Source organism: Triturus cristatus, chromosome 2_1 (genome assembly GCF_964204655.1).
Source record: "Triturus cristatus chromosome 2_1, aTriCri1.1, whole genome shotgun sequence".
Classification (NCBI taxonomy): Eukaryota; Metazoa; Chordata; class Amphibia; order Caudata; family Salamandridae; genus Triturus; species Triturus cristatus.
In genome coordinates, this window is record NC_140581.1 from 288,457,222 (window position 1) to 288,483,592 (window position 26,371).

Here is a 26,371-nt window from a genome sequence, read left to right on the forward strand (position 1 = left end):
ATGCCAGGCTTGATACTTTAGTGCAATGGTTACACTGCACACAGTCTGAAGAGCAGAGGCGTGCACACAACTCAGACCATGTCATCGTGGACGGACACTGTTTCCTGTTTCTAGCTTTGATATAACAACGTAATGCATTCTGGGTACTTTAGTCCAGGTTTGCTTCATTTAACCTAATTAGACTAACACACCTGTTAGCAGCTATTTGTAGATGAAGAGTTTAGAACTGAAACCCTTGTCCATGGTGACACAGAGTGACAGTCACCTTCGCTCGCCCTTCATCATTGCTTTCAGTTTCCCGCTGCCTCCCAACAGCCTCAGCCCTCATGTGCCACTGGGTTTGTACCTGCTCACCCATCGAAACTCCAAAAAACACGCCTGGGCTATCAGTGTAAGAACCAGAGAGAGTCGCTTGGGATTTTGCCAGCATTACGGGTGCAAGAACGGCCCTTTCATCACTAGACCTGGCTTTAATGTGTTAAGCATGCATGCACACCACGCACACATGCTGTTTGCATGCATTAGCACATCAAAGCCAGAGATATTGGCATTGCCAATCGCCTCTTATAATAGTTTGCCCAAATTCTGAACATCCTATTTGTGAAAGGCAAGATAGTACCTCCTGGAATTTAGGTCTCTGAAATCAGCTTCACTTAATGATCATTATCCTTCGAAGTCTTGCTTTTAAAATATTGGTTTTTACAAATTTGAAATATGGGGGACATTATAAATGGGCATTATCACAACATGTGGGCACAATGAAAGCATAAACTATATATAGTGGAAAAAAGTGGCCTTCTGTTTCCTAAATACTGAAGATGCCACTGGACCAGCTAAACAGATGTAAATATAATCTTGATGTAACTACTGGTCCACACTTAACAAATAGTTTACAGATTATGCTAAAGACTAGAGAGTGGCAATATTTCGGTCATTTGTTATGCCAGAACAACCTTCGAAGATGCATTCACTGCAACCTTTACAGGCACAGCGCCAGCACGGTACCACACAACAAGGTGGTGCCTCATAAAGGCCACTTTGCCACATTTACCAATATTCCAAGTGTACACCTGAGAGAAGAACAATGATAATCGCCACTCATGCAGTGAATGAGATCAGCAATGATTGATAGGTCTGGTTCAGGGCTGTCGGCATGCCAGAGGCCCATATTGGCACAGCGGATAGTCGCACCCACTACCACACAACCAACGGGGACACTGGTTTAAGAGTTGCATTTTGTATCACTGGCTCATTTCAACAGATATTGATCATGCCACATGTCATGTAGCAGTCAGCAGGTAGCCACACTCATACTGAATATATGGTGCACTTACATAGGATTTCCCATGGCTACATTCTCCAAGCATTTGGTTATTGCAAAGTATCTGAAATAGCAAGTGCAAGCATCCAACATATTCTAGAGCCTATGGCCATTTCCGAGTCCACAATGGAGGAGTCGTACAGAAAAAGAGAGATGCTGTCACCATCATTCAACGTGATGCGTGATACTGAAGTCATGTGTTGTGTTGAGTTGCGTGTCATAGAGAGCCCATACAGCATGGTATTGCTTCCTGGTTCAGACTGATCTGCAACTTAAGATGGGAACAGACACATTGGGAGGGGTTTTCTGCAGGACTTGTGTTTGTGCCAGAGGTTTCGCAATGTGATCGTTGGTTCGGCCACTCGTTCTCTTTCTCTTAAACTTGGCCTTGAGGAGCAGTGCCTAATAATAACCTGGGTCTGTTAATAGCATTTCAGGATCGAGACAAATAATGGAGGATGCAGCCCTTAGTAGGCAGGATGTATCATGCACAGTCATTTGGAGATGACGCGACACGGAGCAAGAAGTCTGTGCAGTTCCACAAAGGTTGGAGAGAAGGGATAACTGTGTCCAAGTTGAAGGAACAGTCTAGTTTCTGAAATCTGAAGTTGCTGCAAGTGAGGCGGATACTCAGTTTATAATGTACAAAGAAATGTCTTCTTTCATTGATTTTAGCGCCCGCATTGGGACTGGACTTCTGGAGAGAGGTGATTCACGAGAATGGTGGACGCAGTCTAACTCTATACTGGAAGGTAAGCCCTGAACACATTAACCAACACCAAATGATATCTGCTGGGTTAAGAAGAAGGAATAGCACAAAACACTGCATAGTCATGAACTTTTACATAATGCTTATTATGTTCTGAATTTTGTAAATCATGCAGAGAGCCATTAGCCAAGGGTGCAGGCGGATAACTGGAAGGTTTCTGACATCCACGAAAACTGTAATCACCTGAGTGTGCAGCCTGAGAGTAGGAACCCTTGAGTCAACTTGTTCCAGTGAAAAGAGATCTGGGTGCTCTTCTTGACTTCACTCTGCCTCTTATTCCTGAGACTAACGTTGTTGCTACCTCCAGCTCCTATCATATCAGAATCTCACATGATATCTTCATTGCTTTACCATTGGCGCAATGCATGACAACAGAAATAAATAGGGGAAAACTAGCATTTTCAGGAGAGATACCGAACTATAGTGTGAAACTAAAAACCTCCATCATTACTTGAGTGATGCAGATTCTGTAAACTATCATTCTTATGTGTGTATCCTGTGATTGCATTTGGGATCATCAAAAACTTTGATGCTCGATCACAGAGTGGAAAGTGTGTGAAAGGGAATCGAAGATCCTGTCTTTTACTCTTCCATGGAGGAGAATTATATTATATTCGTTTCACTTGACCAGATCCAGAGCAGTAATAAAGCACTGCTAAATCCTCAAGGGTAGAGCTAACTGAATTCTGGGTAGCATCAGCAAATAGAAACACAGGAGCAGATTTATCAAGATTTTGCACTGGTTCAAAGTCATGCAAAGTGACTCAAACCGACCCAGATTCTTGGCAAAATAAGTACATATGGCTCGGCGATTCTCTCTTCACCTAGCACATCACAGCAACTTTGTTTGCTGTGCTACGTTGTGCTCCCCTTTTTAAAAAACCTGCTCCATGGCTTTCATCAATCCTTTGCTCTTTCCATGCTGGTCACTGACTATCTATCTTAAACATTTACTAGGAGACTCCTTGGTAAAACATAAAAGCAGCCTCTGTGCAAGGTGCAATATATGAGAGAATGAAAGGCTTAGGTATCTCATGGTGAAGGTTTTCTTAGCTGCCTATGTGAAGAAGTAAAAAAAGAGGTGCTATAAGTTAATTGCGTGCACCATTTCCAATATAACAGAAATGAATGTTTTCTCTGTCTTAGGCCATCAACACCAAAGAAACAATCATTATTAAAAACCATCAACAATACCAACATTTTCAACTAATCATATTAGTTTTTACGCAGTAGACCTACCACAAATAGATATATTATTATTTTTGTGTTGTAAAACTTTATTAACATTTTACAATAGATTGCATCTTGAAAACAATAGCATCGGCCGCACTCTTGCAATGACCGGGTGAACAGTATAACGAGAATTGTGTGCGACATGTGCTTCTTAGGGGCTGAGAAAAGCATATATTGGTATATATGGGGGGGGGAGAGGAAGAGTGTGGGTGAGGTATGGGGGATCCCGTGATCGGCTCGGCATGCCGGTGGTAGCGGATCTAGTGTTGGCATAATGCGTGGGGCCCTGCGGGCGATGATTCTGATCATCAAATTTGGTTTTGCGCATGTACCGGGCCATCTATTAATCGGGCACATCAACTTGTGACTCTGGGGGAGTGTTCTCTCTATTCCTGGGTGTAATATTCTGCCCGTTTCTGAACTGTAGGAGTGCCGGTTGAGGCTGATATCGCCATGGATGTCATTATAGAGCACAATGTTTGTGCTTTCTAGATTGTGAGTCTGGACATTTCATGGCTCCCTATTTCATTGGCTGTCTGAGGTAGTTCGTGTTTCGGCCATGCGTTAGGGTGTCCAGATTCCCAAAACAACAAGCATTGGCATAGCCAATAGGTCTCGCCTTTGGGACCTTATAAGTGTTTAGTTATCCAGCACAATATCCTTGGTGCAACAACATCAAGTGTTGCATGGCTAAACACTTATAAGGTCCCAAAGGCGAGACCTATTGGATATGCCTGATAATCTGGGTCTTTGTCCCACACCAGCCAGGAAAGCTAAGAACCTAGGTATAGTGGTAGATAACAAACTTACCATGGGTGACCATGTAAGCATGGTGACCTCCGCATGCTTCATGGTGCTCAGAATAATTAGGAAAATCAGGTTCTTTCTGTCTGAAGGGAGTTTGAGGACGGTAGTGACGGCACTTATAATGTCGCATCTTGACTACTGTAACAGTCTATTTCTTAATGTCCAAAATCAACATCTGAATAGACTGCAGGTGGCCCAGAACGCAGCAGCCAGACTGCTGACAGGGACACCTAGATTCTTCTCAGTTAAGAAAGAACTTAAAAAATTGCATTGGCTCCCAATCCATCTGAGATCTCGCTTCAAGGCGCTGTGTATTGTTTTCAAGGCTGTGAATGGAATAGGTCCTGAGTTTCTTAAAACTAAGTTCTCATGGTATATTCCAAGTAGAAATCTAAGGTCTACAGGCTCCAAGCAAGTGAAAACTCCCTCTTGTAAGAAAACAAATTGGGGAGGTAGAAGCTTTGTCTACTGTGCCTCTAAAGCTTGGAATGAATTGCCTCTCACCCTGAGAAATTCCTCTGATCTCACTTCTTTTAGGAAACATCTTAAGACATGGCTCTTTTCCCAGTTTTAGATCTTTGCGTCGCAGGTATTCAGTGCTTAGCGCCAGGACACCTTAGGGTAATCGTGCGCTCTACAAGCTTTAATAACATAACATAACATAACATGCCAATGCTTGTTTAAGAAAGTTGGCATGGGGGACTCATCGGCTACTCCTCTGAGATCTGTTTAGCATTATAGTTTGCAAGTGATTCATTTTGCTTTGACATCTCCTTGTGAAGCCGTTTTGTTTGCAGTACAATCATTTTTGTTCTTAATGAATTTGAGTTTTACAGTTTTAAGACTTTGGGTACTATGCTCATACTTCTCGTTACACGATCAGCTAGTAATGACTGGGACAAGGGAGGTGGATGGAGAGGAAATTATTACTTACCGTAAATGTCATTACTATGAGTCTAAGCCTGCTTCGTCTCAATTCTACAATCACTCCCTCCCTCCCTCCCTGATTATGCTGTGGCTTGTTAATATTAAAGGAGGTGGAGGAGGGGCTGTTTAAACACGACCGTGTGTAGTCAAAAAAAGAATTCTATATTGAGATAGATGATGAGCGAGAGAAAGAGATTGCATTCTATGTTGATTATGCAAACACGTGTATGGTGAAAAAGGGGGCAGTTTACGGACCAATATGGCTCATCTAGTTAGAACTTTAACCCCTTCGGTGCTCATGACGGAACGGTTCCGTCATGAGCCACGGTTGAGCTGTGCTCATGACGGAACCGTTCCGTCATGACCACGCCCGCGCAAGATTCCGTCAGCACAGCGGCGGAATCTGCGCAGCATGGAAGGGGTTAACAAAGAAGGTTTAGGCCCAGATTAACAAACATTTTGCTCTGGGACACAGACCTGCGAAATTCTTTTTTTTATTTTTCACTGCAAAGTTTCCTGAAAGTAACACAAATTGCTGCTTTGCGTTACTCTGCATCAAGGGGGCGTTCCATGGGTGGTTCATGGGTGTTCCCATACTACCAGCCATTGTTTTTTGATGCAAAACCAGTGCCTTAAATGGGCCGGTACTCACCGGTACTGAGTACCGGCACTTCTTAGTTTTATCACTCTGAGTACCAGCACTTCTCTACTGCCGAGGAGAGTACCCGTACTCATGAAGCGCTGGTGCTGGCGGCCTGTCTCTGACAGCCAAGGCACTTCTGTAGGCCTGAGCCGAGCCCCCGCTGAACTATTCAGCTTGGGCTAATTTGCATACCGTCCGGGTGTTCACCATCATGCTGTGTTGCAAACACAGAAATCAGGCAGCCTGGTGACAAAGCTGTTCAGAAAGCTGTGGGAGGTAACCAGGTTCACATGGCTTAAACCCACCTGATTCTTTTGTTAAGTGTCTGCTATTGTTTGTCTGCTTGCCTGTGATTATTTTTGTGTGAGAGAAATACAAGAGAAAGGGGGAGAGAATAGACACTCTTGCAAGGAGGAAATGTGTGGAATGCTTGTGTATGCACGTCTGCTTGTTTCTTTCTGTGTCGCTGGAGAATATATGGTATTGTGCCAAGCAACAGCAATTAACAGGAGTGATGTTGCAAATATTACAAAACAAGGAAATGTGAAAATATCACCACGTTTGGCTTTCGTTGTGTAATGAGTAAACAAACGTTCTTTGTTTATTGAAAGCCATTTCTCATTTGTTATGGTATGTGCTTCAAGTAGTATACAAGTCAAGAAGCATGTCTCCCCCTAAGCCCCGCCCCCAATTCCCGCCCACTCGCCACATGTAAATGAGTACCTGCACTTTTTTCCCCCCATTTAAAGAACTGTGCAAAACCCATACCCTAACAATAGCAGACTGGGTTTTGCACCAAAAAATAACGCCACGCAAAAACAGGTGGTAAAAAGGAGAAAGGCTTTTATTTGTCCTAACGTTTCCCACTTTGAATGTGTAGTGCAATGTACAGGACACATGCTAACTAGGAAAAGTTTTAACGTTTGTCCAGAGATTGCATCGGGTATTGGAAGGGCACCCTTCCAGTACGCAAGAGTCACGCAGACGCATTCCCACTACGGTGCAAAGATGTGTGCGCGGCGCTCGTATTCTGCGTCAGTGCTGGGGAGAGCAGGATAGGGCCATATCTGTGTATCTATGGTGCATTCCTGATCCCTCCCTCTCGCGCAACGCAGCACAGCAGCTTTGGGTGCTGATCTGGGCCTTCGATTCAGAGTAATGCTTGAGTACTGGTTAATACACATATTCTTGTATATGAAAAACTGCACGCCCTGAGCTCCCCTTTCCAGCTAACAGTCCAGTTTCCTCGCACCTTCTCTTGGAATGTAAATGTGTCTTGTGTAGCTACTGATTCCACAATTATCTACAGCCTCACACAGAGTGAAGATGCTTGTTCCGTGGCCAGTCGGTGGTCGATTAAAAACATGCAGCCTTGTAAAATGTTGGCACCTATTCCACACGTGCCTGTTTAGCTTCTCTTTAAACAGTAGCAGCAGGGTGTGCCCTGGCAGTGTGTGGAAGTGGTGCCCATGCTCATGTCTGTATGCTGCAATCTTTTGATATCCCTTCTTTATCTTTTTCTCAGCCTTTGACAGATTTGGAAGCTAATGGAAAAATAATGTTCTACAACATCACATGGGAAGCACTGGATGCAAACGTTCAACCTGAGAAGAAACTGATCCCTCCCTCCCTGAACCGCACCCAGATATTTCTCGACTCCCGCCCTTACCGGATACGAATAGCCGCGGTTAACGCCGTGAGCAGCTCCCCAGGCTCGGAGCTCAGGATCCCGGGAGTCAGGCAGCGCCGGCAGGGTGAGTGGATGGCAAGACCGGTCTTTGCTGACATAGCGCCCCGGGCATGACCACATTTGGCGACCCACCTAATCCACCTCCCTTAGTTCCCTACCAGCACATGTACAGCACTGCCTTTCCTAAGTGCAGTACATAACAGACATCACTGGAACACAACTCGATGCTGCTGCTTCCGTGCTATGGTTTCCTCTCCAAACGAGAAAAGCGTGCTCTGCTGTCTGACACTGGTGTGTGCTATACACGTTATGTTTTCCTAATGCCAGGACACCCTTCTGAGGATAACTGTGTGATTGATAAATGTTATTCATTCATGGGTATAATACTCAGTTCCCAGCATCACCTGAGACTGGCTGGTTGCGGCTGCGCCCTCGCCCGACGCTCCCTCTAGCTGCAAGTTCCACCCAGCATGGATGGGGCATGAAGCGGCGGGGAACTGAGTGGAAGTGGGGGCTGGGAGACACCAGAGCCTCCACTCGGCCGTGCTGAGTCTATTTATCCATGATGCCAGAAGTCCCGTCATTGAAATTCTGGGATGGTGCTTCTGGCTTGAAGGGAACGGAGCGTGGCGTACAGCACTGCTGAATAGATAGATATATACATTCTGTATTCAGTTAAATAAATTACCATATAAGATATAAACGGATAAAAGCTAGGCCTGGGCGAAGCACTACGCTACGCTCGCGTAGTTTGCGAAGTTCGCGCTACTTCGCACTACGCGAACTGCACGTTGCACAGTGCGAACACGCGTAGCGTAGTTTTGCGTAGTGCTGCGGTCATTTTTTGCTTGCTCGCGGTCCTCAACGTCAAGTTGGCGACCGCGAGCAAGCAAAATGACATCCCGGCGAGACTTTTTCCTTGTTCGCGATCAGCAACATCAAGTTGGCGATCGCGAGCATGGAAAATAAACCTCCCCGCGAGATTCCCAACGCGAGGTTTCTCATTGCGAGGGGTCGCGTATGTTCGCGACCGCTCGCGATGAGAAACTACCAGTTCGCGTTGAGAAAGCTGCCGCTCGAGTAAAAATCTACTCGAGCAGCAGAAAACTACAGCTCGCACTGTGCAAGATGCCATTTTCAATGATTGCACAGTGCCGGTTGCTTGTCCGCACTGTGCAATCATTGAAAACAACATCTTGCACAGTGCGAACATGTTACTACGCAGTTCGCGAAGTGCTACGCGTAGCTCGCGTAGTGCGAACTTCACTTTGCGTAGCTTCGCGAAGTGCTACTTCGCGAACTACGCCCACCCTTAATAAAAGCACGTAAAACATACTAAACTGTGCACATATAATATAAAATACATTGTGCGTGCAACTTGAGACGTAAATAAGAACCCAGGTACAATCAATGCAATTAATCCAGTTGTCACATAAACGTGTGAGGGGTAAATCCAGAACCTACAAATGTTACAAAGACAAGTGAAAATACAGGGGGTTAAGGCCAGGACCTCGGATCTTAACAATAGTACTTACAAAGTAACCCATATTTACACAGATAGGAATATCTCCCAACATAGCGAGAAATAGCATTGCCGGCCTTACTCGCTAGAACTGAGCCTCTCCCAGGATAGGAAGCAGGAAGCTTTTCCTAGGGAGGGTGCATATTCTACAGAACATCACTACATGTGTAATAGACTGCACTGAAGTTTTGTCTCACTCACAAGAGCCTAGACAGCCGTCTGATGAATAGAAAGGGAAGCGGCTGTATAGCGGCATCCTCTCGGCATATATGGCATCTAGGGCCGGACTGAGGCATTTCCCCAGTGGGCGGCAGCTTTTTGTAGGGCGTTTTTGAAGTCTCAGGCCTGCTGGTGGTGCACCTCTAACTTTATTGCAGCTGGCACAGTAGGGGGAGGAGGAAGAGAGAGAGAGACAGATATGAATGAAATAGAGAGGAAAGAAAGAGAGAGAGAGTGGAGATCAGAGAGATAGGGAGAAAGGAGAGAGACAGAAAATTGATGGAAAGAGAGGGAATGAAGCTGATATGAAATTTTTTTCCAGGGGTGCTTTTAATTCTCAGTCTAGCTCGTATGGGAACAGTATGTTTTATGACTGAATTTTTTTTTCAAACCACCAGTTTTATAGTTGTGGAGGGCGGTACTTGAAAACTTCGTTCACCACTACCGACTACACCAGCTGCTTCAGTCACAGCTGTCAATTGGTCGCACTATTAGTGGTCTTTTACTACCCAACCAGTGGTGACTGGAGTATTTTCCATTCTTGCATTAGGGTTCATTGCAACTTTGCTGCTTTAGTACCTACAACATTTGTAAAAGAAATCTGTCATTGGAAATGTCTCCTTGTACATGTTTTTTTTTATTATTATAATAGACAACAGAAGCATAAACCCATAAACCTCGTTGAGACTGGGGTAGTTATGTAAAGAACAACAAGTAATCTCAACTGGTATCATTCAAAATAGACAATTAAAGTGCATGTACGAGACATTACAGTTGAGATAAGGAAGACTCTCAGACAGAAAATTTAGAAAAAAGCAACTTGTATTAGATCAAGTTAATACAAAAGGACATGAAGCAACATAAATAAACAGAATAATTGAACAGTTGTAACAGCACTGTATGCAAAATCAATATAGCATAGGGACAACCCGATATTGTACTTGGTGCTTAAAGGTGGACGTGACACGAAAACGGCGACGCAAGTGACAAAGTGAGATCAGCAGGGGACGGCGCAAAGTGAAGTGAAAGTGAGTAGTTGAACAATAAACACAAAGTTTCTGAACTCAATTTTTAAACAATAAAAATGATTATGTATTTATTCAAAGAACCATAAGGCCATCAATTGAGCTGAGAGGTCGACGGCGTTTCGATCCGGTTAAATTGGGATCATCATCAGGACTGGGTTGCAGTATTCAAACGGTGCTGTAAAGTATTTGTCAACAATTCTGAGTGATGGAAGACACCACTTAATTGGATAACACGGTGAAAGTCTGGAGGCAAACGAGAGAATTGCTCGAAATCCAGGGGGTAGGCGAAGCGCAGTGATTGCGAAAGTCTTATGGCAATAATTTGGAGCTCATATTAACACTTGCGGGCAATGCGCGAAGGACTCGACAATCTAATGAATAGGGGGTCAGGAGAAAGGCGTCTCAGTCACCAGGAATCCAAAGTCTCACTTTGTCACTTGCGTCGCCGTCTTCGTGTCACGTACACCTTTAAGCACCAAGTACAATTTCGGGTTGTCCCTATGCTATATTGATTTTGCGTACAGTGCTGTTACAACTGTTCCATTATTCTGTTTATTTATGTTGCTTTATGTCCTTTTGTATTAACTTGATCTAATACAAGTTGCTTTTTTCTAAATTTTCTGTCTGAGAGTCTTCCTTATCTCAACTGTAATGTCTCGTACATGCACTTTAATTGTCTATTTTGAATGATACCAGTTGAGATTACCTTGTACATGTGCCAGGGGTCAGCGGTTCATTCTGCAAATGTCTTGAAAAGAAGTGAAAATATGCAAGAAAGTGGCCATGCCACTGTGCCGAACCATGGACCTGCTATATCCGTTTAAAAACAGACAGTGCTTAATTCGTTCCGGTGTTTACCGGTGCTTGGCAATGCCACTTATTTGTAAACACCACCACTTTTTTATGTGAGCACAGAGCATGGTGGGCTCTCGGCCTAATTTTTAGCAGAGCATGTCGCTAGGGTGGTTAACAAGACAATGTACTAAAACAAAATGATACAACTTGCACTTCCAGGAGATCCTAACAGATGGGGTAACCTAGAATTGTCCTTAATGTTGGCAATGGCCTCCGTCATCAGTGGCAGGAGCTGTGGGCTGTGCCTGTCACTTCCATTTTCACAAATTAAGCACTGAAAACAGACGTATATCTGAAAGAACAATTTACATAAATCATTCAACAATTTCATGTCCAATCCATAGGTCATGATTATTGTCTGGCTACATTGTCGGATTTTTAAAGCACTGTTTCCTGTTACAGCTAGTTCTCTAGTTATTTTTGGTTTATTCACCGCTAGCTTTGCTGGCGTGAGCAATTTGCATAAAGTTTGCTTTTTCAGTGTTTAGGGTCTGTGACCGTTGTTTCTCTGCATGGAAACCTTCAGACGGGCTGGTTGGTTTTGATAGGATGCTTAGATGGTTAGGGTTAGGCAAAGTTCTTCTCACATGGGTGACCTGAGGAAATATTGAGCGCCCTTCTTCGTTTTAAAGTTTGAACTTCATGCAGTGTTAAATAACATCCTACTTTGGAAGGGTAGTGCTCAGGGTTCGGGCAGTCATAACAGCCTGCCCATATCTATGCGAGTTTCCATCTTAACTAAATAGATATGGGAGTTATTGATTTTGCCTCATCTGGATTAAGGAGCTCAAAACAAAATAGGACCAGATTTTCTACATTCTAATTCAATGCAATGCAGCAGCCAGAAATGCTGCGCCGCGTGGCAGGAAGGGAGAAGGAGAGCGCCATATCTAGAGCGGTATGGCTCTCCCCTCCACTCTCCCTAGTGCCGGCAAGAATTATGCTTCCGAGCGCCATGCACGCACCTTTGACCATGGTGCAAGGGTGTGTGCGTAAGTCAGGCACAGGTTTTGTACTGGTAAGGTTCCCTTCCAGTACAAGCTACTATGCCTAAACAACTTAAAAAACTTTTCATACTTTGTATGTGTGCTGGGCAATGTAGCACACATGCAAACTCGGAAAAGAAAGGAGAAATGAAAATATTTCTCTTTTTAAAACCTGCTTTCCAGTGGCGTTAATTTTTGATACAAAATTTATCTCAAAATTTTAATAGATATGGTTTTGGATCAAAAAGTATGGGTGGTTGCATGGGAATGCCCATGTACTACCCATGTAATGCCTCCTTAATGCCAAGTAATGCAAGGCAGTGCTTTCAGGCAACTTTCCAGCGCAAAATAAGCTTTAAATCATAAAAAAAAACATTTTGTACTCGTTTGCATCACTTTTGTAATACACACAGGGCAAAATATTTGTAAATATGGCCTAAAGTGTTATGCCTAATTACAATTTGTTGTACTTTTCCTTTGTGAATATAATTCTCCTGAAAAGAAATTAAAAGGGAAAAATTAAATGTACTGGTGAGAACACTCAAAAGACATTCTTGCTTTCTACGTGTGACGAAAATTACCTGAAAGTAAAGGAAATGAGGTGAAAATCTCGTTAAAAAAAAAGTGTTTTTTTAAATTTATTTTTTTCATTAAAGCTACGGGTGCAGCCACTCAAAATACACTCTTCCGTTGCCCGTGACCACACGGGGGACACTCTCACTTCTGTCCTAATCACTCTTACCATTACGACTGCACGTCCTTCCTAATCTGCCAAATCATTTGCTTCCTTTCGTTTTTGTGCAGCTAAAGAAGATATTAAGGAAGAAAGAGTTACAGGCGCAGGCAACGGAATTCCCATTTCCTGGAAGCCTAACCCCAAGGCCACTGAGGGCTATGTTGTGGACTGGTGCAACTATCCGAGGACTCCCAACTGTGATTTCCAGTGGAAGAAATATTCTCCGGGCACCTTGAGTGCGGTGATACAGTCAGGTAAAAATCACATCCTCTCGTCAGAGCATGATGCCAGTTTCAAACAGGCTCAGTTAATCATGTTGCTTGAACTAACTGATTCTCGTTCCTTTGGTGTATGTTTTGATTTCATAATGAAAATGAATTACTTTCAGTTCCTTTTAAACTTTATAACAGTAACTACTAAGTACTTTTAAAGGAATGCGGGTTATTCTAGTTTACTCCCTACCTGTCTGTGCTCTTTCAAGTCCTCTGGAACCAGTATCAGCTAGAAAAAATTCAACCAAATTAGTCAAAATTATTTCTTTGAAATCAAGTTCCACTGTGGAAATGAGCTTTTTTAGGGGCTCTCCAGTGCAGGGATTCACCCTTATCTGTCCACTGGTCCTTAAACCAACAAAGAAGCGATTGGCACTGAAACTGGAATTCAAAATAACAAATGTATTAATCACTCATGAGTGGGACTACATGAATACAACACCCTCAGTCGCTGTAGGAGGTAGTACATATAATACAGAAACCATGGGCCTTTTATACCCAGTTTGTTGCACAGTAAGCATGGAGACTCAAACAGACAGTACAAGCAGACACAGGAATAGCTATTGACTAACATGGTCAGACAAATATTACTTAGTCAGCAAAGTGGGAGGGGAGACAGAACTGCTTACATCAGTTGAAATAACCTGACAGTTACTTTCTTGAACAGGTGCATTCTAGCAGCTACAGGCCTTTCTGAGCTTACACAGTGCTCTGGCTCAGTACTGAAGGAGTTAACTACAGTGGATGACTCAAGCAGAATAGAAAGGCAAGCAACAGTGAAGACGGAAGAATCACGTGGCTAACAAAATGGATGCCACCACCAAAATGGCTTCAGCTCATGCTAACAGCAATTTCTGTTGATTCCCACACCACCAAATGGGTTTTCTATATAGGAATTGTTTGTGAAATGAAAAAATAAGAACAGTTGCACTTGCTAAAAAAGGAAAAGACATTCAGTCACTACAGAGGCAGTAAGTCGCCAACTACAGGCCCTAGATGGAACAGAAATAATCCGAAATTTTTGACAGAGAAGTTGTTTAGATTTTGAGAAAACAATATTGTTTTCTTGCCAACATGATGCAGAATGAATCATTTGTAACTGGTGAATTGGAATTTCAATCACTTAATACAAAAGGTTTTGCATTGGAAATCAATAAAAAAGAAAGGGAAAAATAGTCAAAAATGTCAAAATATAATTCAACGAGCTGACAGAAATCGAGGCACTTCAGTCAGTCAACCCACAAACGCACACAGTCAGATTGAAGTGGCTAGATGGGCCATGTAGAGGGATTCCTACTTTCCTACCCTTGCACCTTTGAAACATATTGGATTTATGCATTTATGAATGTGTGTATGTATGTGGTATTTATACAGCATTACCCCAGTCGGAAGGAAGTGAAGCACTGTACAGGGTCAAAGGCAAAAGCACAGTCAACATGCGATTGGAATGGAAGCCGATTTCTAACAAGGCGGACAGCTTTGAAATAAGAAAAAGCCAAGGGTTCCAAACCTATAGGCTACATCCGAACAGTGTTCCAATGTGATCAGATACATGATTCAGGACTACTTTGAGAACGTTGAATATCTGATTGTAAAAGCAACAAGTATGACAAGAAGACTAAGCGTGGCTAGTAAATGAAAAATTGTGGTAAGCTCAGAGGCAGAAGTTCCTCCCAGTATAGCTTTCCATGTTCTAATAGTAACTTTTTCCAACCTTTGACCGTCCACTGGGTCGAAGTCATTAGGTACAAGGTCTCCACAAACTCAGCCTTGCTTTGTGCGAGACCTTAGTTAACACTTTCTGCAACAATCAAAAATATCTCAGTGGGACAAAAGTCACTAGACATTTTTTTGTAAGAGGGCACCTGTTGGAAAATGTCCCTCTCTGAAGGGTCACCCAAATTGTTTTTTGCCTTTCTCTTCCTATTTTTCTGACCTTTTTGTTTGCTTTAGGACTCTGAACACTTTACCCCTGCTGAACAATACTAAAATGCATGTTTTCTCTCCTCTAAACATGGTATAATTCATTTACACCTGTTTGGCATATTTGATTGACCTGTAAGTCCCTTGTAAAGTGGTATACTATATACCCAGGGCCTGTACTCAAATACTGCAAGTGGGCTGCAGCACTGATTGTGTCACCCACAGAAGTAGCCTTTCAAACGTGTCTCGGGCCTGCCACTGCATGTGCAGTTTACTGCCACTTCGACTTAGCATTTAAAACTACTTGCCAGGTCTAAAACACTCCTTTTATTAAATATGTCACCCCTATGGTAGGCCCTAGGTAGCCCAGAGGGCATGGTGCTATGTAAGTAAAAGGTAGGATGTGTACTTTTATATTTTGCTTATCCTGGTAGTGACAAACAGCCTATTTTGTTTTTCAACACTGTGAGGCCTACTCCTTTCATAGATTAGCATTGGGAATTCCTTTATACATGTTGAAGCTGTAATTCCTGACAGAGAAGAGTAGCTTTTTCATGTTTCATATGTTTAGAATGGTAATGATAAATCCTCATTACTGGTGAAGTTGGATTTCACATTACTGTTTTAGAAATGCAACTTTTATGAAGTGGACAATTCTCTGTGCTTATAACTTTGTGTGCTTTGCAGCCTGTTTCCAATACATGTCTGGGCTGGGTGACAGCTACACTTTGCGCATTACCTCTGGACAGCCACAAACACAGGAAGGTGAGGCTCATCTGAGTTGTGAGCACTCATCTGCATTCTGATGGGTCTTCCTAGGCAGGGAGGAATGGGAGGGGCTGACGCTTACACTTCAATAGGTAGTGTCCTGTCCACACACACAGGACTGATTACCCTCCATAGAGAGCCTGGCAGACAGGACCGGGTTGAAAGTGATCCTTGTTCACTTGAAAGAGCTGCTTTGAAGTCACCCCCTACATCAAACGCATTTTTGGGTTTAAGGTCTGGGTCTCTGACCCTCTTAAATCAGACACTTCTGGATCTTGAATTGCACCTCTGTCAGAAGGATCACTGTGCTGCTTAAATGACTCAACTGCCCTTTTTTTCTTGAAGGACTGCTTTTCTGCTTGTTGCCCTGGTGCCTGCTGCTCCCTGATTATGCTGAATGAGAGCTGGGATCTGCCTCCCCTCCAAGTGATCCCAAGGGCTTGCTGGTTTGCCTCCTGTTTTCTAAAGTCTCAGTGACACAAAAGACTTCCTAAAATTCTGTTGGTGCTGCTGGATTCTGCCATCTTTGAGTCCTACACTTGCCTGAGGTTCACTCTCCAGTTCTGGGCCTCAGAAGTGGGTTCTGCAGCAGTTTTGCTATAAAACCGATGCACCTTTGCGCCGATCAAAACCGAGACATCGCCCTTCAACGCTGACGCAGAGGTTGTTCGACGACAGCGGCTCCACAGCCTATGCGGCCCAATGACAACACTCTGCGTGGCTCGATGATGACGCATTACCTTCATCTCAACAAAGCTTGGCGATGACGCAACGACCCAAATGCTTCGAAAAGATTGAAGCATCACGCCCTCAGCATGGACGCTTTGCTCCATCTGAGGTACTTTCTCAGCGGGCCCTCCATGGGTCCTGTAGCCGGCTTGCTCTCCATCGCAGTCGGTTTGAACTTTGGTTTTGCACTGGTCTCTCGCGACATCAAATAACTTTTTGACCACTCGTGACTTCTAAGCACTGGTTTTGCATTTAATCTTTAGCAATCTATATCTCGACCTCTATGGATTGGACTTTTGTCGTTTTGGTCTAATTTTACTCAGATATATATGTTCTATTATTTCTAAACCTGTGTGGAGTCTTTTTATGATTTATTCATTCTGTTACTGTGTGTGTTGGTGTGTGTGTTGCACAAGTACTTTACAGATTGCCTCTTTAGTTAAGCTCTGACTGCTCTGTGCCAAGCTACCAGAGGGTAAGCACAGGTTATCTGTTGGTATGTATCTAGTTTACCCTGACTAAGATTGTAGTCCCTACTTGGACAGGGTGCAAACCTCTGCCAACTAGAGACCCAGGGCCTCATTTATAACTTTTTGGTTTAGAGCAGTGCCACAAGTCTCCTTGTGGTGCTGCCCTGCATCAAAAGAAACGGCAGGAATGCGCTATAATAAAACAAGACCTGTTCCTGTGCTCTCTGCCTGCGCACAAATTGGTGCCTAGCGACAATGCTGGCCCCCTTGCACCTTCATAGTGGAAAGGGCAGGAATGTAACATATTAATATAATACGGCTCATTCCTGTCCCCTCTGTCTGCGCACAAATTGGTGCCTAGCACCAACGCAGGCACCCTTGCACTGTAGTGCAAGGGTGCCTGCATTGTTGGCACAATTGTTTTTGTGAAGGAAAGAAAACCTTCCTGCACAAAAACAATCAATGGAGGCTTTTTCCTCTTTCTATGTGTGCTGAAGGATGCAGCACATATAGAAAGAGGAAATAATTAGGAGAAATAAAGTGATTTCTACTTGTTACGCCTCCCCACAGTTTTGACGCATTCCCAGGTTTACAGATCCTTGTAAATCTGGGAATGTGTCAAAACCTATGGGTATTGCATGGGAAACCCACAGCAACACCTATGGAATGCCTCCTGGATGTAGACTAAGGCAACTCAGGGTTGCTTTGCGTCACCTCATAGATATGATTGAGAGGCCTGCGCCACCGGAGCGTCATAAAAAGTGACGATCCGGTGGTGTAGTCTTGTTGTAAATGCGGCCCACAAATTCTAACAACACTAATTATGCAAGTTTTTGCTCACTGCTAAGAATTTGAAAACTTGAGAGCTCTGACCTAAGCCACAAAGAGTAAATTAAGTTTAGACCTATTTTGGCACGTCATTGACCAAAGGTTGTCCAAGAGAAAGGAAACAAATTTTACTTGGTTAGCATTTCATTATAATGGTAGAGGACAAGCGTAACTTCTCAAGAGAAATGTCAATTGCTCATACATGGTTACAGAGACTTGTTATACTATTTTATATAATACATGGGATCCTGTAATCCCTATATAAAATCCCATCTTTAATTACCTTATCACAGGTGACGGTGACTCATTTATTGCCTGTAATAAAGAAATGACGTAGCCGCTTAACTGTAATAACTTATTACAATTAAGTTCAGACATCACAATGCCTGCTGGCAGAGCCACCAGCCAGTGGGCAAGTCAGGACATGTAGCTGCATTTTTAACTGTGTTTACACATTCTAAGCAATAGCATTTTTTAAATTTGACTTGTATTAAACTAATTCTAATATGTTTTGCAACAATATCTAAATGTTGCTTTGGAGTAGTTAATTTTACGCTACAGATTCTACTTTTATTATTCGTGTTTACAAACATCTTATCTGTTTCATACGATAGTGCAACATACCAAGAAATTAAGTAGTTTGCGGTACAGATGATGGTGTGACCATGCATTATAAGGAATAAAGTACCCCCTACCGTACATTACAAGGATATTGCAAGTCCCCTCCTTCCATGACCTTTCAAAGGAATTCAATCTTGTTGGCTTGCAATATCCTTACATTGTACAGTTGTGGGTACTTTATCCCAATTATAATAATACATTGAAGACCACAATCTCTTTATAAAAGTCTGTCTCTAATTTCATTATTACAGGCATTTCTGACATCTCTAGTCGATTAGTATATTGAAATGACATAGCTGAACAGCTGTAATAACTTATTACAGATGTTGGCGGTTTTGTGGAAAAGGAATGAACCAATTGAGAACACTGCCAGATAAGCCCATTCTGCATCCAATAAACTAACAGGAATGGCTGTCCATGTCAACCACCAGTGACAGGCCTAGTAGGATGAAATGGTAGTTGTTCCGGTCAAGAGTGTTACATACTTTCTCCATGATGCCTAGTAATGCATCATTCCTTTGACTGCTGATGAAATGTTTTTAAAATTATTGTATGTATGAGAAATTCTTTGATATACATTGTATTATATTTTATTGTAGTTTCATGGGATATTACCCGAAAGAAACACATTACTGAGTTCTTTTTACGACCCCTTGAGTAGTCACATATCGCTTCATAATCTGTCTGACCTTTACTGTCCAGGAATGCTCATTTACCAGAGTCAAAGCAGTCTGTTGACATGTATTTGGCTGTGTGCTATATAGTTTAGAGGTTTCTGGTTGGATAGCAGTCAGCGAGTTTGTACTACACTAGAGCATTGTTCCATGACAGATTATATTATCGAGTGGCTGGCAAAGTCCTCTGATGGACTTGTGAGGAGCAGGTATGTGTATGTGTGTGTGTGTGCCGAAGGATATTGCCATGAGCTTTGTTCTGTGGGTGGACAATTTTCCTTCACTCGGTTTCGAAGCATCTTTAGCCTTGAGTGTTTTTGAGCGATGCTGTGTGCATGGGAATGTAATAAATGTAAAAAAGTGCCATCTGGCGCATGATATCTCAGTAACTCTCAAAACGCCAAACTGACATCATGGAACAGCATTCTAGAACGCCTGTTGTTGGGCACTGGTAGAGATTTCGGACTGGCCAAAGAGAAGTGTGTTTTTCCCTCTACACTAGATGGCCACTTTAGGTTAACATTTAGATGGTTGATGTACATAACGGTGAGAGGATAAGAGGATATAGATGTAATTATGATGCAAAAAATAAATGAAAAAGTCATTGATTATTCTTTTTCAATCTGTTCCTAATGTCACAGATCATTTCCACCCTGGCACACGGTACACATTTAGAGTGTATGCTTCTTATGCGGATGGAGAACGTTTGATGGAGAAAAAGACTGGCTATACTAAAGAACTCGGTAAGTTGAGATACATTTATTTCTGTAATTCATTTTTATTTGGGCTTTTGAGGGTCGCTATTAACAGCATTCAGAGAAGCATGGCAAAAAAACAATGGGGCATATTTATGCCATCGGAGCATCACTTTTTCTGATGCTCCAGTGGTGTTGCTCCATACCCCATATTTACAAGGTGGCATTAAGCCACTTAACATGTCTTAACGTCACCTTGTAAATATGCCCCTTCCCAAAGCAGGCCATGGGTTTTGCATTCGGCATTCCACTGCAACACCTATAGCTTTTTGACTCTGCCCCATATTTATAAGGCTGGGGCTGCACCGAAAACTAAGGCCAGGTATGAAACCTGGTCTTAGGATGGCGATACAAGGAGAAAGTATTAATTTCTCCTCATATTTTGCGCTTCTATGTGTGCTACATTCGGCAGCACATATAGAAACAGCAACTCACATTTACAGATTGTTTATGTGCAGGAAGGTGTCCCTTCCTTCACATAAACAATTGCCCCAGCATCGCAGGCACACTTGCATCTCGGTACAAGGGTGCCTATGCTGGTACTAGGCAGTTTTTTTAGCGCTAGGGGAAATGCAAGGGTGCGTCATATTTTTGTAAATACGGCGCATCCCTGAATTTTGATAATGTCAAAGCATGGCGTTTCCAAATTTTGGGTTACACCGCTCTCCGACATTTTATTGTACATATCCCCCAATGTGTTTTATCACCTAGGCTGAAGATAGCAGTGTTTGTAGAAGACCATGCCATGTAGCCAGGATTACAGGAATTATGTGATTCTGCGACTGCTGAATTTTCTGCATGATAATGAATTAACCATAGTTGCCTAATAATTTACCCTCAATTGAATAATCTGAAGGTTTAATCCAAAAAATGTGGGTTAATAAAAAAACTTGCTGTTGCATAGTCACAGACATTTTGAAAAGTTAACTAATCATTTTTTGGGGTGCTGGTTGCTGTATTCATGTGTGAATCTAGCATTAAACAAAGTGAAACTTTATCCAGATGATATTTATGTATGTTAAAATGACAATAGTGAAATAATACACCTACAGAATGTGATGCATTACTATGCATAATATGTATTTTTTTGTTGTCTAATTTAGTCGACTCGACCAGAAAAATAAATAAGGAGAAAACGCTATAGGAAAAACCCATACATGTTCAATAAATAATAACACAATTATTTTAGAAAAAGTATTTTAATGAGAATATATCAATAGTTCACAAATGGTTGCTCCAAATTCTTAAAGTGATAGAAGTGCTCAGGGATAGTGCTCATGAAGGGTTTGGGAATGTGATAGTAAACATAATTACAAATATTTACAAGATTTACAATAATGTGGTAAACCTGTCTAACAATGTATCCATAAACAAACTAGCCCGAGTCGCAAGACGTTATAAATATGTATAGAGTTCTCCACTTCTGGGCATAATTGATAAGTACAGATCAAAGTGTAGAACAAGTTGACGTTTCGATCCCAGATGATGGCAAAAGGCAATTAGTTCCTTAGAGCGGGGTCTTCTTCAGGACAGTGAAAGGAGCAACCTACAAGGTTGGTATATTATCATCAGATAGTGTACCAAAACAAATATAAGGGTGTGTTATATGATTGAATTAATGTGGCATAATAGCTCACCTCACTTTCAAACTGCCGAACCAACAGGAAACAGTTAAGAATTAGGGCTGATTAGCTCCTGGTACAGAAAATGGCACACCCTGCACCTACAGGGAGTTTTCTGAAATGAGAGACATGGAGTTGAAAAATAGGTAAGGGCCACACATCAGTGCCAATATTAAATTTAAAATTAACATTGCCAGACTTCAGTATTCAAAGTAGTACGCACTGTTTTGGCGTAATGGTTATACGCCTCTAGGAGCACTAGGGAATGGGTTATGGGTCACCCACAGCGCACTCACCGCCAGATTCCACAACGCTGGCATACATGGAACTGCCCTTGACTGGATCTGCTCATTCTTCACCGGCCGAACCCAAAGAATCTGACTCCCGCCATTCCTCTCCGAACCAACAGAGATCAGCTGCGGAGTACCCCAAGGATCATCGCTCAGCCCCACGCTCTTCAACATCTACATGGCCCCCCTCGCCGCCATCATCAGACAGCATGGACTCAGCATAGTATCCTATGCCGATGACACTCAGCTGATCCTCCCCCTCACTAAGGAACCCGACACCACCAGACTCAGCTTCCAGGAAGGAATGAAAGACGTTGCATCCTGGATGAGCAGCTTCTGCCTGAAGCTCAACTCGGAGAGAACAGAAGTCCGCGTGCTCCGATCTACTCCCTCCGCATGGGACAACACCTGGTGGCCCACCGCCCCCTGCAACTCCCTCACACCCACACCCACGATCCACGCCCACAACCTCAGCATCATACTTGACTCCTCCCTCACCGTGACCTGACAGATCAATGCCGTCTCCTCCGCGTGCTTCAACCCTGTCCGCATCCTCTGAAAGACCTTCAAATGGAACCCCCCCCCAAATCCATAACCAGCAGATTGGACTACAGAAACGCCCTCTACACCGGAATCAACAAATCCCTGCTCCGAAAACTTCAGGCCATCCAGAACACTGCCGCCAGGCTCGTCCTCGGCATCCCACAACAAGACTACATCACCCAGCACCTACGAGACCTCCATTGGTTTCCCGTCGAGAAGAGAGTGACCTTCAAGCTACTCACTCACGCCTACAAATCTCTGCACAACACCAGATCCCAATACCTAAATGAAAGAGTCTCCTTCTACGCACACAAGAGAAACCTCAGCTCTGCCGACTTCGGCATTGCCGAAACCCCTCGCATCTACAGAGCCAGAATGCGTGGAAGAGCCTACTCCTACATCGCAGCAAAGACCTGTAACGAACTCCTGCTCAGCATCAGACATTCCCCCACTCAGCAAGCTTTCAGGAAGAGCCTCAAGACCTGGTCTGTTTGGGTGAGACGGAGCTGGATGATCTCCCCCCTTCTTCCCCAGCACCTTGAGATCCTCACAGGTGAGTAGCGCGCTTCACAAATTCCTGATTGATTGAATGAATAGGTTGTGGAATTAATCCGGTAGCTGTTCAACAATTTGTACAGGATGTATCCACATTGTTCTGAAAATGTAATGAAATTCCGTAAAAAAGTGCATCTTGAATTGAAAGAGGGCCTCTTCAGCGCTTTGCTGTAAAGCATGTGAAGGACCTTCCCGAGCGATTCACGTCTTGTGAGTGCCCGGTGAAGTGTGTCTTAAAATAAATCGCATGTTAGTGTGCACGTTGCTGCTACCACGTGGGGGAGCAGCCGCTCGATGCAGTGCACTTAATCGGTGAACAACTTCACCACAAACCACGAACCGGCCGCTGGCAGCCACAGGGACGAGAACCTCAAGGCAGCATTAAAAATGTGAATAGGTTGAAACTGAAGCACAGAACGGTAGCATTAGTCTACCACAGTCACTGGAGACAACGGACCGGTGACTTTTCAGCAGGATGAGGACTCAAGGAGAAAAACACTATAATGTAAGGAAATAATGGTCACATTTATATTTACAAACGGAACTGTAACACTAACACAATGCGATCAAATTCCAAATGGATCTATAGCCAGTCACACATGAACCACAATACTTACAGTACAATAAACAAATTACTCAAAAACAATAATAACTAAATAACACAATTTGACAAACAATCCACTGAGTATATAAATTGGTTAAAGGAGAGACCATCAAGGACTATTGAATGATCACACGATACAACAGACAATGATTCTCTTCATATTACAATTAAAACACATGATGAAACAAAGAAACATTACAGTGTTAGAAATGGACACTAAAGCGTTTTCTCCTTATTTATTTTCCTGGTCAGGTGGACCACCTGTTGTATATATCATTATTGGCCCAGGTCCAACTGCATACTGGGTTTACCCTATTGTTGTGTAACAATAATTTAGTCAACCCTGCCACATAATTTGGTCCTCCTTAGTTGCAGTGGCCCTAAATGGAGCCTTTACCGAAACGATTAATGGATACTTTAGCCACTTTAATTTAGTTAAGTGCCTCTATGGGACCTACCAACACAGCTGGCCATGCTATAGATAGCCTATTCTCAAATATAAAGTTAAAAGGGGAATATCCCCAGCCAGTGTTATGGTCAGATCATTTCCTCCTGCCTTTTGTGTGGCAGTTTGACTACTTAAAGTAACCCCGACCTTCCTTGCCACCGAATGAGAACAGATACTGGAGTGGCATGCCGTTGGAGGAGTTAAGGAGTACCCTGCTAGACTCAATACCAGTTATCCCCGATTCTGCCAAGGAAGGGGACATTGCAATTAATTCATGGCTTAGGAGGGTGGCTGTCCATGTAGCCCCATCATGGCCATAACCCTGATAGGCCTACAAAGACTGATTAATGCATTTGATGATTATATCTTAGTGAATGGCCTGGAATTGAATGTAAAAAAAACAAAATCATGAAAATCGCCCGGGGAAACTAAAGAATGATTTATGGAGGGCTAAAGGCAGGTCAATTGAAGTAGTAAAGACATATAAATATCTGGGTATATTATTTGACAACAGAGTCTGGTTTAAAAGTCACTTTAAATATTTAAGGGCAAAAACTGCAACCTTAATTTATGCCTTTAAATGCTTACATAAATCATTGAGATGCCAATTGTACAACCATCTCCCTAAAGTCATGAGAGCAAAATTACAGTCAACTATTTCATATGGCTCACCTATTACCAGGGGAAAAGATGCAAAGCTATTGGACCTATTAGTAATCAAGGCCTATAAATCAATCGTTGGGATCCCCAGGTCAATTGGCCAAGCTGAAATTAGATTGGAGTGGGGCCTACAAAGACTGTCCATGGTGTCGCAAGGGTGATTTCTGAAATGTATGCACTCTTTGGTCTCATCTGTCCCCGATTCATTAGCTAACATCTGCTGGCATGAAATAATTAGTTCTGTCTACACAGATACCTGGCAATCCTGCATTTTAACATGCCTCCAGAGTTTTGATCTGCTGGAAGGGCTCTCAGGATTGACAACGTCCGGTCTTAAATAAATCTTTAAAAGAAAATTAACACCAACTCATTTAATTCCAATAAGACAGTCTTAGTGGCAAAAACCCAGTCAGAATTAAGAGACCCGGTGGGTTTAAATTTCCATCTGACATTGTTACATTTTTCGGCGGCATCTGTGGAGGATGTCCTTGCCTCTTTTGTGAATTGTAGGTCTGGGTCCCCAACAGATCCCATTCCGCCTCACATTTTGAAATCTATCTCAGATAATATTACTCCATTGTATCAGGAGCTGTTTGCGATTTCTCTTCATTCAGGGGTATTACCAGATGACTGGAAAAGAGCCAATGTGACCCCTTTAATAAAAAAGGCTAATGCAGATCCTGAATCCTTAGTTACCTTTAGGCCAGTCTCATTACTTCCAGTTGCTTCTAAAGTGCTGGAGAAGTTTGTAAACCAGCAACTCATCACCTTTCTGACCCCCTCTCAATCAGGGTTTAGAGCCCATCACAAAACCGAGTCCACATTGTAAGAGGTCTCAAAGTCCATTAGTTTAGTTTGGATTCGGGCCTCAATCTGTCTCTGGTGCTGTTGGACCCGTGAGCAGCATTTGATACAGTGGATCATAACATCTTACTGTACAGGTTAGAGCATTTGGAGGTAACAGGGTCTGCACTGAGCTGGCTGGGGTCCTTCCTGGAAGTACATGAGCAGGTGGTTTGGATCAAGCCATATGCCTCAGGAGGATAAATGTGGAAGTGGGGGGTGCCGCAAGGCTCCTCCCTTAGTCCCACTCTCTTCAACATTTACATGTCCCCTTTGGCATATTTGGTGGAATCCTGTAACATCAAGATTATCTCGTATTCAGATGATACTCAACTCCTGCTCACATATGATGGGGATCCTGCAAGGGTTGCATTTGCTATATACATGGTGTCCCTTCTTCACTAGCTGAAGGCCAGTAGATTGTAGTACAACCCCGATAAGACGAGGTCTTATTGTTTCTGTGGGATCCCCTTCCAGTATGGGTTGGGGCCAGGCCTGAAAGTGTTGCCTCTCTGCCCGCACTAACAGCTGTGGCTAGGAATCTGGGTGTGATGTTTGATGTCCTGTTTCATTTGGGACACAAGTATCAACAGTAGTGAAAGCTTGTTTTTTGGATTCTGCACATGTTAAAGAAGTTTCTTCACCCACTTCTCCACAAGGCCCAAGTTACAGTAATTAGTTCTCTGATTTTATCTAGGCTGGATTATGCCAGTGTCTTGTACCTTGGTCTACCAGAATACTAAACCAGGAGCAACAGGGTATGCAGAATATGGCAGTTCATTTACTTTTTAAGATTCCAAAATGTATCGCTGTGTCATCATTTTGGGAAAAACCTCATTCCTCATTGGCTGCCAGTCCAACAACATATCAAGTATAAAGCTCTACTGCTTACACACCATGCCTTCCACAACAGAGGACCTAAGTACTTGAATGAACGCATGATGGCATACAGCCCGTGAAGGCTTTGCATTTAAGTTCTGCAGATCTTATTGTGGGTCCCATTTTACGAAACAACAGAGGGGAGACTCCA

General features: G+C 43.0%; 1 protein-coding gene across 4 annotated transcripts in view; it reads left to right on the forward strand.

Moving 5' to 3' along the window:
* OSMR (oncostatin M receptor) overlaps window positions 1-26,371 on the forward strand; it is a 357,084-nt gene that overhangs the window by 229,111 nt on the left and 101,602 nt on the right. For all 4 annotated transcript variants that reach the window (XM_085631123.1, XM_085631125.1, XM_085631126.1 and 1 more), the window contains 4 exons: window positions 1,997-2,073; window positions 7,226-7,454; window positions 12,805-12,990; window positions 19,663-19,764. In XM_085631123.1, the coding sequence (XP_085487249.1) occupies window positions 1,997-2,073; window positions 7,226-7,454; window positions 12,805-12,990; window positions 19,663-19,764 (594 nt within the window). The remainder of the gene's footprint in view (window positions 1-1,996; window positions 2,074-7,225; window positions 7,455-12,804; window positions 12,991-19,662; window positions 19,765-26,371) is intronic.